The sequence below is a fragment of the Ruditapes philippinarum genome, unplaced genomic scaffold (genome assembly GCF_026571515.1).
Source record: "Ruditapes philippinarum isolate M1 unplaced genomic scaffold, ASM2657151v2 ctg2501_1_1_1_1, whole genome shotgun sequence".
NCBI lineage: Eukaryota > Metazoa > Mollusca > Bivalvia > Venerida > Veneridae > Ruditapes > Ruditapes philippinarum.
Window position 1 is genome coordinate 1 of NW_026866602.1, and position 20303 is coordinate 20303.

The 20303-nt window shown below is 32.0% G+C and overlaps 1 protein-coding gene across 5 annotated transcripts in view; it reads right to left on the reverse strand.

Annotated features, from left to right (window-relative positions):
- Positions 1-1268: 1268 nt before the first annotated feature.
- The window catches only part of LOC132733021 (protein broad-minded-like), a 37576-nt gene continuing 18541 nt past the window's right edge, over positions 1269-20303 (reverse strand). For 3 of the 5 annotated variants that reach the window (XM_060719589.1, XM_060719587.1, XM_060719586.1), the window contains 20 exons: positions 19238-19365; positions 18584-18785; positions 17799-17893; positions 17158-17296; positions 16374-16461; positions 15797-15915; positions 15203-15322; positions 14758-14846; positions 14138-14251; positions 13515-13623; positions 12351-12447; positions 7909-7950; positions 5678-5800; positions 5331-5414; positions 4733-4802; positions 3892-4013; positions 3122-3276; positions 2499-2639; positions 2014-2202; positions 1269-1451 (listed from right to left, as the gene is read on the reverse strand). In XM_060719589.1, the coding sequence (XP_060575572.1) occupies positions 1338-1451; positions 2014-2202; positions 2499-2639; positions 3122-3276; positions 3892-4013; positions 4733-4802; positions 5331-5414; positions 5678-5800; positions 7909-7950; positions 12351-12447; positions 13515-13623; positions 14138-14251; positions 14758-14846; positions 15203-15322; positions 15797-15915; positions 16374-16461; positions 17158-17296; positions 17799-17893; positions 18584-18785; positions 19238-19365 (2340 nt within the window). In that variant the 3' untranslated portion in view covers positions 1269-1337. Of the gene's footprint in view, positions 1452-2013; positions 2203-2498; positions 2640-3121; positions 3277-3891; positions 4014-4732; positions 4803-5330; positions 5415-5677; positions 5801-7908; positions 7951-9821; positions 9837-12350; positions 12448-13514; positions 13624-14137; positions 14252-14757; positions 14847-15202; positions 15323-15796; positions 15916-16373; positions 16462-17157; positions 17297-17798; positions 17894-18583; positions 18786-19237; positions 19366-20303 lie in introns of all 5 variants that reach the window. The other 2 variants (XM_060719588.1, XM_060719590.1) reach the window with 2 other exon arrangements.

A 20303-nucleotide genomic window follows, 5' to 3' on the forward strand; every position in this document is an offset into this window, starting at 1 on the left:
TTTGTTTAAATTAAATTACGGGGCCTTTCAATAAAATTTGAATTACTTTGCCAAACCGAAGAATTTTAAATCTCTTGCGGGAAAATTAAGCACTTTGTACGGGCCAGTTTTTTAAAAATTTCCTTAGCAATCCTGCCAACAGGACAAATCTTTATCACCATGGTTTCCTTCAGGAATGCAATATTAAGCGACAAATACAATAAAATTGTTATTTCATTACTTTAGGTGTGTATATATACACAAATAAATTCGTAAATTTTTCAAATCACTAATGAACCCTACCCCTCTTTATACCATTGACATAACCCCTGTATTATACTTATTACTCTACAATAATAGAGACATAGATAACTCCAATATCTACATCTCTGACAAAACTTATTCATTCTTCTATTCTTAAAAATAATGAAATCAAAGCTATAAGCAGAATCAAATATCTGCATTATTAAAAATAATTTACAAAAATAAACATTTGCAATATACTAATTTCTCTATAAGACATCAGGCATTCACTTACAGTAAAGTATTCCGTACATTGTTTGAACTAAACTATCACAGATTAAAGGAATGTACAAAATAATCTTTCACAAACACTGGTATATATGTAACACATGGTAATATCAGACACTAAACCTAACATATACACTCTTTATCTCTCCTTATATTCTTATTTCTAGTAGTCATGGCAATAAGTGACCAATTTGATAACTCGGTCATTCTTCTGATGGAGTACCTGGTTACTTGGAAGATTTCTTAGGACTTTTAAATCTATATATCTTCCAATTCTGCAGAACTTATCCACATACATGTACCAGAAATACTGCTGGTATTAAATAAAACATTATCACCTAATTTTAGCAAGTCTGTCACCTAATTTAAACAAGACATCACTACATACTTTAGTTCACTACAACAAAATCCAATTTGGAAAAATATATATCCACTTTTCTTTATCATCTATGTTAAATATCTAATATCAGGCATCTGATTAAAAGTTTGGTGATATTCAAAATATCAATTAATTGGTTAAATATGTCTGGTGATATTCAATATCCCACTAAGGACTGGTGACATTTAACATGTCATGGTCTGGTGTAATTCAAATTTAGTTGGTAAATGTCTGGTGACATTCTGATATTCTATAGCATATAACTATCTGGTGACATTGTCTGGTGATTTTAACATGTGAAATGTCTGATGATACTCAACGTGTCAAGGTATGTTATTCAACACATCATTTACCTAAATATTATAAATGTATGGTGATATGCATCATTGCCTGGTGATATTCAACATTTCAGTTATTTAAATATAAATGTCTTGTGACATGATATGCATCATGGTCTGGTGATATTCAACATGTCAGGTAACACCATTTTCCTGTATTTTTTCTCTAGATCCATCATGTACTTGAGATTCTGTGACACTTTGAAGTGATGAACTGGCTCCTCCTATACAAATAATACAACAGATATTACAATAAATGTATCTAAACTCTATATTTAGATATTATCTATAAACCACTCTAATCAAGCTATTGTCAAGGACTAATATATGTATTTCTATATAAAGTGTCAAAAGGTGACATTCCAGCTTTACAGCTGGAGGAAGACACATGTTATTCTAGTATGCATTACTTGAGGCAAGAAGGAGGCCTCAACAGAACCACAGACCTTCCAACCACCTGCTGGCTATTTTCCATATTATATAGGTCATCATTGTGTAAATAGAACTTTGTATAATTTTGGAAAACCTTTAATATCATTAGGACTTTCAAAAATCTTAAAATACTAAGCATAGATACCTGGGTAATCATATTTTAACGCAGAGATTTGTTTCACTCATCAATTATGTCTAAAGAATTATCTGAAGTTTATTAACAAACAAAATATAATCTTGACAAGTTTTGATCTTGGTTCTAAGTAAAAACTCAAATGTATCTGCCATGGTAACACATGCTAACTGCATCATTTATGAAATATGTAAAAAGACATAATTTGCAATTACATGTACCTTGAGGAACATGATGAGGTCATGTGACTGCATGTGTGACATTATTTCCCGTTGTAAATGTTTCAGTATAGCTACACACAGGTACACCTGATAGTCCACACCAAATATCATACATACTATAATATAATGACAGATGTCCGGCCAGTCCAGGTAGTTCCAGAAACACTGTGTTAACCAGTGCTGAGATATCTGAAAATAACAACAAGGAACTTTATACTCGTTGCTTAGTATTGGTTGGTTCCAGGAACAGATTCAAGAGTGTTTCAATAAGTTAATAGCTTCCTTCACAATGGACCTAAAATACATTTGTATAAACTAATAAATTGAATAGCTGAAATAGCAAGACATTTGTTGGTTCCAGGAATAGATTCGAGAGTGTTTCAATAAGTTTATAGCTTCCTACACAATGAGCCTAAATTTCTCTTCTATTACTTATTTTACACAAAAGAGTAGATTATACAAATTTATACATGACATCAACTTACCTGTGCAGGAGTAAAGCCAGACATTTTGAAGGCCGATGAGACTAGGGGTAGTTCTATTTGTAGGATAAACTCAATATTGTGTCCTGTGCTGGAGAATAGAGGATGAATACCACTAGAACTGAGGGCGGCTGGTAGGTGAACCTGTAATTATAAGATATACATAATGTGTGAACTAACACATTGAGCTAGTCATGTACGTAGTTACAAAGTTATCATGAAACTGATAAATATGACAAAAAGTCATGAGTGGGAAATTATACATAGGAAAGTCACACAAACAATCCGCCAGACTCAGCCAGGATTTCACTAGGAAACCTCTGAATTGATCTTTAACTTATATATTGTGACATCATCTTCAACACCAAAACAGCAAGCTATTCATAGCCATTTATCACCTTTTTTTCCGAATGATTCAGTTAAGATTTTCTATTGATAATATTTCAGCAAATAATATTTAAGGCCACTACCTTGTAAAGATGTAGTAACTGTATTCCTAAAAGACTGTTACTTCTGTTTAAATTTCAGACAATGTTGCAGAAAGTTTAAGAATCATTTCTAAACTGAAGGAAAGCCTGTATCCAAATTAATGAAATCACTGTTGCTATAGTAACTATATTACTCACTGAAGCATGAAGTCTTGGAATCCAAAGGTAGCCTGAAGCTCCAAGTGTAGAAAATTGCTGCAGGAAATCCCAGGCTTTCTCGTGGTTCCCATTAAATATAAGAAATACAGTAGCAGCAAACCAGTCAAAACCAGGGTAACCAGTCTTTAAAGAATCTGAGACACAGTCAAGGTAAATAATACATGTAACAGAACCAGTCATTTCAATTTATATATGATTACATAGACACAAAAAGAAAAACAGAGCATAAATTTTGATACAGGTTCATATAAGTTTAAATGCTAGCACCAAGTTAATGCTTATTTATATTGAAATGGATAAATTTGAAGAAGACATATGTAAGCTTAGGAAAGAACAAAAAAAGGAGATTTTTTATGCAAAAAAAATGTTCCTCGGCACTTCATAAATGCAAAACTGGGTGGGAGCTTCCATGGTTATGTGATTTACAACCAATTTCCAAAAAATGTTATTCTTTCTTTCATCATACTGTTTGACTGTATAGTTTTATTTGTTTGTTTCATTTTACGCCTTTTCCCAACAGTATTTCAGTCATATAGGCGGGTAGTTTCCTAACCACCGTTCCTGGAGAGTTGCACCAGTACTAGACTACTTTCCTCCGTGCTAAACTACCAAAGCATCTCCTGGGGATCGAACCCACACCAGAGAGGTAACTGGATTAGAAGTCATCAAGTCTAACCCCTCGACCACGGAGGCTATGTTGACTGTATAGTTAACATGACTTTAAGAGTGGTATGATATAGAAAGGATACTGAGATCAGTGTCTGGTGTTTTCTGTTGTTGCTGTAGGTAGTAGTGTACTTGACGTATCAGGAACGTCAGACTGTCTGTAGCGTCGGACGACGTATGCACAGCCTTCAGATGTATGCCGTACCTATAATTACAGAATATAATCACAAACAAGTTTTATCACCATTCACACATGTTTATGACCTACTTGACACAACTCAAACATGTTTAAAACCAGTTTAAAACTTTTACATCATAATTCATTATTTTCATGTTACATGTAATCATATTTACCATCATTCAATCATGATATTGCCAACATATTTATCCCCATTTTACAATACCTATTACCATTCAAATATGTATGAGCTGCGCCATGACAAAACCAACATAATGGGTTTGCGACCAGCATGGATCCAGACCAGCCTGTGCATCCGCGCAGTCTGATAAGGATCCATGCTGTTCACTATCAGTTTCTCTACTTGTTATAGGGTTTGTAAGCGAACAGCATGGATCCTGATCAGACTGCGAGGATGCGTAGGCTGGTCTGGATCCATGCTGGTCGCAAACCCATTATGTTGGTTTTGTCATGGCGCGGCTCATATATATTTTCAGTCAACCATGATAATGACCATTCAATTATAAAATTATCACCATTCAATAATTTCATCACCATATATCAATTTTGAAAACCCTATAACTACTGATATTCATGTATAGCAAAAAAGTGGTATCAAATTTTAAAATTTAAATACACTGGAAAACATATTTTAATGATTGCAGAGAAAAATAACATTAATTGTTACTGAAATAAATAAAAACAATAGGCTATACAACTCCAAGTATTAATAATTTTCTACCTACCTGATGGCCATTTTAATTCCTAACTGTTGAAGTGGAGATATAGTCACTGACTTCAGAGCACTGTCTGTGCCTAAAATAAACAAAATTAATATCAGAATTCAAAATCATTTTGCTACAAAGTTAATGTCAATTTCTTTTTCATTCTTAATCCTTGTTACTGCTCATGCGTATACTGTTTAAACATGTTTTTGTTTCTATATCTTATGATGCTTAAGGGAAGGACAGTTGCTAATGTTGCTAGAAGTTGTTGTTCAACCATTTATAAAATAATCTTCATAAATTGTATTCTCAAAGAGCAATAAAATATTATTAGAAATCTTGATGAATCTACTGTAATGCAAGTCCCATGTTGAAAAAAGTCTATACTTATAAAGATTCAATGTTTACACCATTATACTAGCATGTGGCCTACTGGTTGACATGTCTATCTCTTAAAACAGTAATCATGGGGGATCATCGAGTCCAGAACTTTTAAGTGTTGACAATTGAATACCGCTCAAGCAGGTGCTAGGGGACATGAGGGATGTTGCACTTTTTCATTAACCAATAAAAAGCGATGTTACAAACATGAGTGTTATAAAAAAAAGCATAATTATACCTGCATACTGCATCAGTGGGAACACAGATTCCTCTGCTATGCTACACATTACATTCACTGTCTTCTCTAATATCTTATGTATAACTATAAAATAACAACAATAAATAATAACATAACATGTGACAGAAACATTTTAATACAGTATTAATATGTCAAACTGTAAAACCAAAATAACCAGCAGATGTTAGAATGACATATCCTCTGCCATAATGCCCCTTAAAAGTTAATATTATGAATACCAAAATCTAGTTTTGCAAATCAAGCTATGGTATAATCACCTTGTTAATATGTAATCAAATAATGCAATTAAGACAGAAAAACAAATTAATGTAAGACAGAACACCTACCATTGCCCTTGACCTGGTCACCTTTACCAGTGAAGAACTTATACAGTAAGTTTCTACATTTCTCCACCCAGGCCTTCCCTTTCTCTCCTTTCTTATTCTCCAGAAACTCTGTCAGCTCATTGTCTGTAACATAAGTCGTATATCAAATAATAAAAAAAATTACAATGATACCTGTAGACAACATTATACTTTGATTATTTCATTTTGGTTGGGTTACGCTGATAAAGTATAACGATGATCTCACAACTTCAAATAAATAAAGAAAGACCTACAAGGTTTAAAAGTTCATTTCATATATAACTATCTAATTATGAAAAAAATTGAAATGTTCATGCATATAAATATATATCTGAATTTAATATAAACATTTAAAGCAGATAATAAACAGAAACATTTTTCTTATCAAAAGTCACCATGACCTTGACCTACTGACCCAAAACTGGTATTTTGACTTTGATCTGATCTTCAATGGTTGTTTCACAATGACCCTTACCTTTGTCACAATGACCTTAACCTTTGACCTTTGGACAAAATCCAGCAATGGGGCTTTAAAACAACCCCCTTTAAGATTGAAGGGCATGATTCAATGCAAAATTATATTGAAGTCACAATCAGTGACAGATATATGTATAAAAATGGAGGGAAAAAACATAGCTAGTATCTTGAAGTCCATAATTATGCAAAGCATAAAAATCTATTGCATGCTACATAAGCAAAATATTTTAAATAAAGCTAAAAAATCTGTTTATAAATTAATTAATCAATTCAAGAACTGTACTGTATATGATGAAAAACCATTGCAACTAAGATGAGCAAATACTCCAAATCTTACATACCTCTATAAATAAGTATATCATATATCATATTATTATGCTATATGTAGAAAAACAAGCTGCCAAAAAACACATCAAACCATACAGGGTATTTGTGACGATTAAAATGGGAAAACACAAAAAAAAACATATTTGTCATCTCAAGTAATACTCAATTTCATCTGTTTATTAAAAAAAAGTAACTCATCATCCTGTTCACGGGACTCTACTATAATCTCTTCATGAAGAAGATTTTCCTTCATAGTTTCAACATTCACTAACCTCATACCGGTAAATATAACAGGCATCAAAATGGATGTAAAATAAACATAAGGCATTTTAAAGCTAATTGTTCAAATTGATAATACCTCCCTTGTTTAATTTCCTCTACCTGCTAAATTTTCCTTAATGGACTTGTCCACCTTCCGTTTCCTTAACCGCTCATTTTATACTAATTATGGGGGCATCAAGGTAAAAATTGAATTTAGTCAGCCAGATCAGACTGCACAGATATTCAGGCTGGCCTTAGCTCTATACTGGTGGCAAAAGTTGATCACTTGATTTCAGCAGATAAAACTCACATGTTATGCACAATAACTTTCCATTTTTTTCTGGTGGAGGGATACCTCAGGTTTCCTGAGTATATTTCAAGCATGAGTGATCGATCACCCAAGTAGAACCATCAAACATATAAGCTTGCTAAAGAACTTCTGCACATGACTAAAATTACAAAACAGTCTTTCAGATGAGACTTTAAATTGAGGTCCTGAATACAAGTTCTTAAACACTTGGCATGCTAAAGAACCAGAAGAAGTTTCTGAAATTGGGGCATCTTTCTGTATCTTGCACTATCCTCCAAAAATCTAAACTGAGTAATGCATGTACTCTTGTGGAGGACTCGCCCATAGTGGCAACCGGCTGCGAGTACAAATAAATTCAAATACGCACAAACACACACTATTCAAAGTCCATCATTGGAATACCCTGTAGTAACTTCTGTAATAATGAAACTTTGAATACTAACAAATTGATATATGCATCAACTTTTTTGGCAATCAAATACTTGATTATTGTAAATCAATATCTGGGAAAGCTCTTTTGAGGCATGGCATGATTTTACTGAACAGTCTGAACTATTTTCAAATATTTTAATATTTTAATTAGATACCAACATGTTGGCATTTATTGGGACATTTAAGTTTCAATCAAACCACAAATCCCCATATTTTACAATTTACAAAAAAACAATAATTGTAAATTTAAAATACTTTTTTTGTAATGAATTTCTGTTTTAATAAGTTGCTTTTTAAAATTACAAAGCCTCAAAAGAAATGAGTAGGTAATGTGTGAAATATAGTCACATGACCTAATCAAATGCAATGTAGGTGGCACCACTGTGATAACACATCAAGCTTTTACCTTTTTTGTCTGATACATTTTGGTGGGTGGGGTAAATAAACCCTGCAACATGACACAGCAAATTTGAAGAAAAAAAAACACATGCAGTAAAAAAAGACATATAAACAAACAGCAATGTTAATAGATAATTAGACAAGATGTTATTATTTGCATAAAGACGAACAAGGATGAAGATAGATTGCAAAAATGTTAAAGCCATTATCATATCATTAATATTTTGACTTCTATGATAACTTAATGCTGATATTTTACTAAATATTTACCAGATTCAAAACTTACATACAAGTGTCTTGATTTTCATTTGACTGAAAACTTTAACACTACATGTACTGTCCTAGAATTAAAAGTACTTAACAGACTGGGAAAATCAAGTAAAAGTCTTTCTTTGCTACATACATATGTACTGGTATATGTAATTTGGTTGGGAAATGGGGGAGAAAATGTGGGGGGAGGGGGGCAGTCCAGGGAATATAACGGCTTAGCAGCATTTTGTCACATTAATTCAATTAAATACTACAGTCAGTAGTTAACCAGTATCTATTGATATCTGTGCCATCTCAGAATAAACACCCTAAGCCAGTATAAACAAGCAAATTCGTTGAATTTATATCCCCCGCCGAGTACTGGTTATTATTAACACAACAACTGAAGACATAAGGCTTTATTTATATATTAATCATGGCATAAACAGTAATATTCTTTGAACTTGATAAATATTCAGGGCAATAACAGAGCCATAACTTTGTGTTAAATAGTAAAATCTGGAAATGCCAATGAGATGTATGCATACTACATAACTAATCAAGGGCCATAAATCTGAGTTATAAGTATCTGACTGGAACAAGGTGACTATATGCACATCTCCTCTTAGTATCCCATAAAGTTTCATTGAATTCCAGCCAGTAGTAGCAGAGAAGTAGCGAGGAAACAAATATTTTTCTATAGGGGTAATGCATAACTAATCAAGGGCCATAACTCTGAGTTAAAGTGTCTGACCGGAACAAGCCGACGATATGCGCATCTCCTCTTGGTATTTAAGGTTCCCATAAAGTTTCGTTGAATTCCAGCCAGTACTTGCAGAGAACTACTCCGGAAACGATTTTTACTCTATATGCATACTACATAACTAAAGTGTCTGACCGGAACAAGCCGACGATAAGCGCATCTCCTCTTGATATTGATGATTCCCATAAAGTTTCATTGAATTCCAGCCAGTAGTTGCAGAGAACTACTCCGGAAACGATTTTAACTCTATATGCATACTACATAACTAATCAAGGGCCATAACTCTGAGTTGAAGGGTCGGACCGGAACAAGCCAACAATATGCGCATCTCCTCTTGATATTGATGATTCCCATAAAGTTGCGTTGAAGTCCAGCCAGTAGTTGCAGAGATCTACTCCGGAAACGAAATTCGGACGGACAGATGGACGGACGGACGTACGGATGAAAGGACGGACGGACAACACCAAAACTATATCCCCCTCCCGATTCCATCGGCGGGGGATAATAATTTCCCCATATTGACGGACAGACAATGGTTGGACACAGCAAGCTTTGTTGTTAGAAGCCCAAGCTATATGACTGTAGGAACTGTAGAAAGCAATTTGGTTAAATTTACCATACATGATATCTTTCATTGACTCATATATTTTACAATAAAGTAGACAGCCAGATAAACATGCATAAATTGAGAAAGGAGAGGCCACCGCAGTTTTTGATGAGGAAAATTTGGGAGAAATAAGACATATAATTATCAAACACAGGCAGATTCAAACAATCAACAAGGAAATATATAAAATATATACAATTTATGCATAGGATTGGTAAAATGAAAGAGGAAGCAAAAAATAATAAAAAATATATATGATAAGGTAAATCAAAGGGGGACAAAAGTATAAAAAATAAAATACCTTGAGGCAAAGGACCTGACAGGAAGATATCTATACAGTCAATCATGTTAACCACTCATATATTTTACCACTCATATATTTTACCACTCATATATTTTACTTGTAACTACTCATATATTTTACTATTCATATATTTTACCTGTTACCACTCATATATTTTATCACTCATAGTTAAACAGACAGTTTATTAAACAAAAGGTTACAACCCATGAGTTTATATTGTACCATACTCTTATACAATTTACAAATCAATAAGCCAACAATATATTTTACCACTCATTTATTTTAATGGTGTTTAAGTTAAATTCTTGATTGTTTCAATAAGCATTATTTGTTTTAGCATTGCTGATTTATTTTACAAAACAAAAACTCCCAATGAAAGAATAAACCAATTTCAACACCATAGATTATCATCTACAACTTAAAATGTCATATTTTCTACCAACTTTTTCATATTTCATATCCTTCAAGTGTTACTACTCCATAATGTATTTATAAATGTAATACCTCATAACACCCATTGTCATATTTCATTTATCTAAATGTCATAATTATTACTTCTCTTTTCATAATACAGTACTAAATTATTATTACATGATTATATAACATTATTCCAGGTACCATATCTAAATACTCCTCTTTCCTGATTACTTCAAATTTAGTATGCCATTTAGATTACTCCTTCTGTTATATTCCATCACTTATTAAGTTATATTTATTTTGTTATTTTAAAAGTCATATCAAATAAATTAACTTCAAATCAAATGCCATCATTCATTACTTCCTTTGTCACATTTTAGTATTCCAAATGTCGTATATGACTTTCAAAATCATTATAATGATATTTTGTAGCTTTTAACATATGTTATTCCATGATTATTTATGTCAGTTATATTTCATTACTTCATATTGTCACCTTTGTGCAGTTACAGATTTAGTCCTTCTAAATTTAATAAGAGTTAACCAGTTATTGCACTATGTTTGTTTGTTCCATTTTACGCCTTTTCCCAACAGTATTTCGGTCATATAGGCGGGTAGTTTCCTAACCATTGTTCCTGGAGAGTTACACCAGTACTAGACTACCTTCCTCCGCGCTAAACTACCAAAGCATCTCCTGGGGATCAAACCCACGGCGACAATATAACCTCCCCATATACAGATAGTGACAAAAACAATTTAATGACAAATAAAACAGAATTTTGAGTATATTTCTAATTGAATTATTCATGTAATTGTTTAAGTTTAAACTCCCTTTGATTAAACAATCATTTTTCTTGCTGTTCACTAAAGACTAGTTGGCAAGTATTACAATTTTAGCATATTTATTCTGCAGTGAAATTTGTATAAACATACACATGTACAATAATTATCACAAAACAACATAAATCATTACACATATGTGTTAACCCACATATAAACCAATGTGTTAACTTTAATTGTCCATAACCAAATAAGCATGTGTTTTAATATATATTAACATGCCCACAACCAGTTAAATACAAATATTATCACATAATTTGCCAGCCATTAACTGTACATTACAGGCCTTTTTCCATGTACAGATACGGTAAAATGGTACATTTTTGGCTTTTCCCATTCGTAGAGTTACAATTCCCAATTACTCCTACTTTTTTGCCTTTTCTCCTTCTACAGACAGTAGATCTGTAAGTGTTTAAGCATTTTCTGCACACAAAAAAATTGCTTAAAAATACAACATAAAAACCCCTTTATTATTTTAATTTGAATGTTGCTTGCAAAATTCTGAAATTTCTTATAAACAAATATTTTTCCAATTTTACAAGTGTAAACGGTAGTCCAAAAATGATACAAAAAGGCCTGTAATGTCCATAACCACATAAAATATATCACCATACGTTTGATATAATTTAAGGTATTCCATACATCAATGGGTTGTTTGCATCTGGCCAAATTGCATCCATTTGTGAATAGTATAAATTGTTATCATGTGTAGGTTTAGGCAAAATGCCCCTGTCTTTCAATAATATCAATAATTTATCTGATTTTCATTTAGGCAATTTGGCCTTACAAGATTTAGGCAATTAGCCTCTCTTTTTAAATAATATCAATATATCATTTGCTTTTATGTTTAGACAATTTGCCACCAATCTCTTAACAATATTTAAGGCCTTTCTATTCAGGGAATTTGTGTGTATATTTCTAAATTGTATCTTCTATTATTTACCTTAATGAGGCATTTCCACAATCCCTTAATTATATCCATGTTATCTGCCTTCAGATTTAGACAATTTGCCCTTATTACCGAATAAAATAAGTATGTTCTCTGCATTAAAATATTCAAATAAACTATTTCCCCCTTTTAACTAATGATTATACATGTATTTCAATTAAAATACTACTGAAATTATTCTTTGAATCACAATAATCAAAGCACTAGGGAGAAAAATGTATAAATAATTATGAAAAGTGCAATTTTATTCATGCATTCTTTTCATTAATGGATGGAACACCTTAATTATATTACTTTCTTCAGCAAGTATGATAATTTACCTTGTTTTAGAGCAGAACGTCCTCCAATATTTGGGCTGTACTCTCTGGGTATAGGGTAAGATGAGAACATAGGGTGAGGGTACGGGGTCCCATTATCCTGAAATTATAACATTGAAATAATAAGGACACCACTGACGGTTTTTGACATGGTGTAACTGAATTTTTTTTCAAGATTTGTGCACTAATTGATGTTGATCTTAAGCTATTATGTTCGAAATTGAGATTTTTTGACCTGATGTAACTGAATTTTTTTTCAAGATTTGTGCACTAATTGATGTTGGTCTTAAGGTATTATGTTCGAAATTGAGATTTTTTGACCTGATGTAACTGAATTTTTTTTTCAAGATTTGTGCACTAATTGATGTTGGTCTTAAGCTATTATGTTCGAAATTGAGATTTTTTGACCTGATGTAACTGAATTTTTTTTTCAAGATTTGAGCACTAATTTATTTTGGTCTTAAGCTATTATGTTCGAAATTGAGATTTTTTGACCTGATGTAACTGAATTTTTTTTTCAAGATTTGTGCACTAATTGATGTTGGTCTTAAGCTATTATGTTCGAAATTGAGATTTTTTGACCTGATGTAACTGAATTTTTTTTCAAGATTTGTGCACTAATTGATGTTGGTCTTAAGCTATTATGTTCGAAATTGAGATTTTTTGACCTAATGTAACTGAATTTTTTTTTCAAGATTTGTGCACTAATTGATGTTGGTCTTAAGCTATTATGTTCGAAAATGAGATTTTTTGACCTGATGTAACTGAATTTTTTTTTCAAGATTTGTGCACTAATTGATGTTGGTCTTAAGCTATTATGTTAGAAATTGAGATTTTTTGACCTGATGTAACTGAATTTTTTTTTCAAGATTTGAGCACTTATTTATTTTGGTCTTAGACAATTATTTGTGTTCAAAATCTCACATCATTTGCTCATTTCATTTTTCCAGAATTCAAAAAAAAAATTTAACAAGCAAAACTTATATTTCACTGGGCTGAAAATGAGATAAAGTTATCATTTAAACTGCTTCTGAAAAAACTTGTTCTAATTCTTATGTTTGACAAAAATTAAGAAAGAAATATCCATCGGATACAGAAAATGAAAATTAATCGAAGGAAGTAAACAACATGTTACATAAATCTTCTACATATTAATAATAAACTTACATCAATATGTCGGCTGGGTAACACCCTCTCTGATGGTCCACCAATCAGGTAAGTCCTCACTAAAATATTGTTACGCTCCACCGACAACATGTCCACTATAATCTCTTTCCTAGAAATCAATTAAAATGTATAAGGCAGGAAATATTTAATATAAATCTCTCAATTTAAAAAGATTGCTTTTTGAGTAGTTAGTTAGGGAACTTATGGTGGAAAATTGTATCTTGATTCTGAGACAGGTGCAATAAAACCCTTCATATTTGTATGAAGCACCAACCCTCCATATACTAGCTGGATAGCTTCCTCACATGGAAAAATCCAAAGACCCTGGCAAGATTCAAACCCAAAATGGTGACAGGAAAAGGTTTTGAAGTCAGCGACTATAACCGCTTGGCCATGGAGTCTCCATTCTTAAATCTCTTAAAAGAGCAGTGATAAAAGGCAATGTAAATAAGATACCTGAAATTTTACTTTTATTTGTGATACATGGCCATCAGCCAATACACATTTACAGAATATACATTCAAATAATAGACAATGTATCATTTTTTACAAGCTTTTACACACAAAATTACACAGTAGCAAGGTAAGTGTAGTCTCTATAAAACATTACATATAAATCTTACTGATCTTTGTTGATCTGATTATCAGTCTGGGCAGCCAGGAGGTATTCCTGTATTCTGTACTGAGACTGTAACAACAGAAAACTGTCTAGGCAGGAAATCATCACACTTAATACTCTGAAATATATCATTATAAATGAACATCACTGTCTGTGAATCAGTGTTTCGTTGTTTGAGTTATTCAAATAAGAACATTTTAAGTAATTTGTTGAAAAAAATATGTATGTATATATTATGACAAGAAACTGTACAGTTTAAGTCAATAAAATGTTCTTCTTCTTTAAAAGTTATATGCCGATATCATATATCCACAATGTCAAACATGAATTGTCAATAGATTTATATTTTTGTTTACACTTGTAATAACAGTCTAATGCTAAATATGAGTCTATGCCATTTATCAGTATAATCTGTTAATTATAAGTATAAACTAATTATCAATTTATGTCAAACACCATTATTTGTCAAATATCTGTCTATGTCAAATATCAGTCTACTTCAAATATCAATCTATGTCAAATATCAGTCTATGTCAATCTATCATTACATGCAAATTATTAGACATTTAAGTCGCTATAAAATCAACCATGACACATGTACATGTTAATAACAAGTTATTATACCTGAGTCCAAACACATGAGATTGTTCCATGTTAAAGAGAGAATGATATTTAGCTGGGCTGTTCAATATCACAAGTCTGTCCAAAAATCCCTGCAAATAAAAACCAGGTACCGTAGAATGTCTCAGACATGAAACTTATGATATTCAAATTAAGCAAAATAAGTTCTTACTTGACATCATTAAGAGAGGAAGAAAATACATGTACATAGAATTTGTTTTCTTTAAAAATATTTAACTGAATCATGCAAACAATGTATGAAATAAAATCAATCTTGAATAAAAAAGAAATAATGAACATGGTAAAGTTAGAGAAAAGCAAAGAAAATTTAACAAGAGATAATCCTTTTGTGTGGGTTAAGCAATTAATTGGAGGAAATGAATCTTAACATCTCAATGATCAAAGGCACTAATGAATATAATTTAAATCAAGGATAACAACAACTTACTGGCAGACATTCTGGCATTTCTCGGAAGCTATAGGAAGGTTTTGAAGGTAATGGTTTATTGGCCAACACTTCATACACTGCTGGAAATCCTGATAATATGTTGAGCAGCCTCACTAGATGCTGAAAATATACATATATCATAATTGTATCATAATACTGAGTCATAATGAAAATATCCCTAATTGAGTAATTAATCATGCTGAAAATGCAAAGCAACGGGACCTCCACAGATTGTCAAATAATCTTAATTATAAGGAACAATGTTTACATTCATCCATATCACTTATAAATGATAACATATATACAGAAACCATCTTTGTGAATCTGAAGTACTAAGGTCAATGGCACATTATGGCAAGGTATTGTGCAATAACTAACTAACTGTAGAAATGTTTGTAATGTGCAGATGTATAGAAATATTCATGTACAGACAAAATGACTAAAATATTTATGGGTTTTAAATCTGCCGTCTCAATGAATTCTACAAAGTAAAGGTCCTACAGAAACTATTAGTACTTATACAGGAATCAAAACTTGTTAATCATAGTAAAAGTAGCTAAGTAAACTCAACCAGTTGTTGTAAAGTAAGTATACCTTATGTACAGTTCTGTCAATGGGATCAACTGGCCAGGATTTTGGTGTAAACAGTGTAATATCAATGGGTCCACATTCTGTAACTGACCACAACTCTGTTATCAATGCCTTGATATAACCTGGAGAAATATACAATTTTTTTTTTACAAAAACCATTACCATACAATTTTAACAAATGATATTATCAGGAAAACTAAACAGAAAAACACTTTTTATAATGAACATTACCATACCATCTTAACAAATGATATACATGTATATGACCAAACATTACTTGTCATACAATATAGGTGTTGTCATTTATAAGAATTATGTGAGTAGCTCACTGCTCAAAGGAAACATTTAAAAGGTTTAAGGTAATTTGTCTACAGCAGTTAATCTGGACAATAAATATGTCATTTTATGAATGAATTTAAATATCTTGTCATAAATGATAACCACAATGAATTGTTGTGGAGAGGAATCCCTCATTTTCTGTTGCTTCTGTCCATTTTAAAATCTGATGGGCTTGGAATGCTGCTCTTTTGCATCCAGTTCTGGTTACCAGTTAACTATACCAACAATATTTCACATTTACCTGTTTTCTTTAGAGCTGCCATCCCTGGTGCAGTTGTTGCCACTTGTGTCACCATGTAACCATAGCCAAACTTCTCACATTTACTTACCTATAGCGATATCATACATGAACTTCATGAATAACAACCAACCATAGAATATCAGACTTTTATATATGACAAACTTTTACAAAGTCTTAAATTCTTCCAGGATAAATAATGTTTATAAATACAAAACTTTTCAAAGTAACAAAACTTTGGAATACATTGCCTTTACTTATTCTTTCATTCTTTAAATGTTGATCGCAACAATGAGTTGCCTATGCAGTATAAATTCACTGTTTGCTGCACAATTTTATCTTCTTGACATTGAAACCATCTCCATCAAATATTGCAAATTTCAGGAATATCAAAACAAAAATACTAAAATCATTATCAGGCAGCTTTTAATTTAAAGTCTAACCAGACTGTTTGAATCATCAGACAGAATTGGCTCCATACTTGAAGAATATGTTATATTATGAAAGTTATATCAATCATCATTTCTGGCTTGCAAAGAATAAATCATGAACCTGCTGGATCTGATTAGCCTTTGCCACCAGTATAGTCAGGCCAGTTCACACAGTCAGGCCGACTACCTACCTCTACACTATTGGCTGAATAACTTAAGATTTTCTTCTTGATTTCCTTAAAACAGTCAACTGATAATGGACAGTTCTAAAAATGGAAGCAGGGCTAGTTTATTTATGAAATTCAGCAGGTTAAAGGTTTAAAATCAAATACTTGTAGTTAGACTGTATAACATACCTGTAATTTCTTCTCATATCTTGTATGCATGTAAAACATACATTCATTAAGGGCACCTGTCTGTTGTAACAGTAGAATACCTTTGGCAGTACTGGCAAAGTTGAGCAGATTATCTCGTAATGTGTCCTCCCATGCAACACTGTAATAAAACAGTATATACCTTATATAACTTATAAAATAACTTTATCAATAAATCAATTTATTGCATATCAGATAGGATTTTCTGCTGTTTACACCACTGCTAGAAAAAACATGTCTTCAGTGGAAATATCTAGCTCTCAGGTAACTTTATAACAAAAACTTGGCAATCACATTGTACCCTCTAGCTAGATATTTGGGTCTGTACTGGTAACCAGTGTTAGATTCTTGTTATAAAGCACCTTTCTTCTGTAAGTTATACAAGTGTATTACAATCTTACATGTACAATAAAACAAATGGAGAACTATGACATTTTAACCATCTGTGATATCAAAAACAATTTCACAGGCAATGGAAAAAAAAACTATGCGTTGTAGTCAAAGCAGACCAACATGTTTGTTTTTGTTTTTTTTTGTTTTTTTTTAAAAGATTTGTTAATGCTTATAGATGAATGAAATTTATGTACAGTGAAAAATATAAATTATATCTCACTGTTACTTACACATCATAAGATTCTCTGATAGTTATACTAGAATTATCACTGGAGCTGTCATCATCTGGTGTAGGTGTGTGAGAATTCTCAAGTTCCTTTGATGCCTGTAACAAATGTTTTATTGACATATTATAACTTATCATCTACATCGACAATTCAATGACATTTTAAATATAAACGCTGGTGTTTTAATGTGGTAAATTTGAAGCATAGATATATAGCCGGCTGACAGCAAAACTGCAGTAACTGTTATGAAATAAAGAAGGTCTTCAAACAGTCTTGCGGTCAATCCTCGATATGGTTTTTCTCTAAACTTTGATTCAGTCTTTCCTTTTCGGGATCCTTTACTCTTTAACGCTGTGTCTTGTTTTGTCTCACATTTGTATACTTGAAAAAGTTTTAATGTTTATGTTCAATAAATCTAGAAGAAGTAAGTAGTACTAAGTGTTCAAGATTTGGATGGTCAAGTTTGTACTCTTTCCTTTTATTAATTTAAGTTACTGTTTGACATTGATTTTACAACATTTGTAATTTAAAAATTGTAAAATTATTATGTACTTGATAAATTGATCTGAAAATAACTTAACAGGATTTGAGAGAAACTTGTGATTTATTATTGATATATACCTTCTCTGACCTTTTATTTGAATAACAATAGATTTAACATTAATATGTGCTCTTTAGTTAACAAATATGCTGTTGTGAAATTCTTTTTGTATCCACTCATCTGATAATTAGAATTAGACAGGTCAGGGATCTATGCCTTCAGACTGGAGAAAACTGAAGTAGCTTACATCTCTCCATGCCTCAGCGATCACTGTATGTAGATTATATGGATACAGAACAAGTAGCCCCTCACATGTGTTATACAACTGTCGACAGATGTACAGGTATGCACCAATCACAGCAGGGCTTGGAGCTGGCCCCGCCTCTCTAGGAAGTTGTCGTAGCAACGCCTTCTTTGTGAACTCTGCTATAATATGGGCAGCTGATGACCTAAAATAATGCAATGAATTTAATTTACAATTTTTTTATTATAAGATTTAAAAGGGTAAAATAAATCTAGTACAGTAACAAAAATTTAGATATTTCTACAATATGGCATGCAAACAAGGATAAAAATTCTAAAAATAACATCCAATGGATTTGAGAAGTCCTGAGTTTGAGTCCTTCAAAAGGTTTAAACCACAATCTTGCACTTTAACCAGGTGTAAATTGTTCTACTGCGGTGCAATAGCCAGCGAGATCAATAGACAACTTCTGACCTACGACCAGAGGTAATATTGTAATTCAATAAAATATCATACTCTGTTACCTGTATTTTTCACATTAAAGATTAAGATTAAGTTCAACTATATTTCAATGGTAACTACCTTATTGTCAAACAGGTAAAATTAAAACAGATATAAAATAAGACAACTTATAATCCATGATTGAATAAAACTTACTTTGTACGAGAGAAAATATCATTCTTTTCACCATACATGAGATGTCGTCTCCCTTTAGTACTGGACGCAATCATTGACAGAATGTCGGCCACGTGTAGTAACGTCTTCTCTCCCGGGGCTTGATGTTCCTATATATACACACACAAACATTGCACAAATTTTTACATAGCTCCTTGATTTATTAACAAGTCAAACATGGTTGCAAAGTTACTAAAATAAAGCATTGCTGATAATCATCTATACATTTTCATATATACTTTTTATACAGAGCATCAAAGTGATAATTTAAATTAGATTATCTACAGGCAAAAAGTCTATACAGTTGGTTATCTCAATAATTAGGTTATCAATTTTCTTAACTGAAGTATAATATCTTATTTCTTTAACAGGGATTAAATTATTTGTGAAGATAAACACTAATTCTGGTTCTATTACAAAATATCGCTGATTTTTTCCCCTAACAAACCTTAACCACAACTTCACTTTTATTAGAAGAAATGTGAGAGTTACATCATTTTTTTGTGTGACAGTTAGAATACAAATGTATTACCACAAAATGTTAATAACAAACAATCAACACTTCGTTTCCAGGAAGACTATATTTTTATCTTATAAACGGGACAAAAGTAATCAGCCTTTTTGCCACCAGTATAAAGACAGGCCAACCTGAACATCCAGGCTCCATACTGTTGGCAGCTCAACAATATGATCTTCTATTTTTGTTTATTTAGCTAGTCATAATTTTTATGTGATATTATGTGAATTTTCGGCTGTTATTTTCTGGTCATCTGTTTGTTATACCCCCGGTAACCTGTTGCATATTACATGCCTTGGTTTAACAAAAATTGAAACTGAAACATCTTTAATATTGAAATCCTTTTATTCAAAATTTGTTTGAATTGACTGTTTCAAATTCAAAGCTGGGCAAATAATACATAAACTCTGGTGGTTAAAACCCAATTTTTACCCTGCTTGTCGCAAAAAAATTAATCTAATTGCAACCAGTGTTGTCTGAACATGGTTTGCACTGTTTGCTATTCAGTCAGTTTATATTATGAATTTTGCC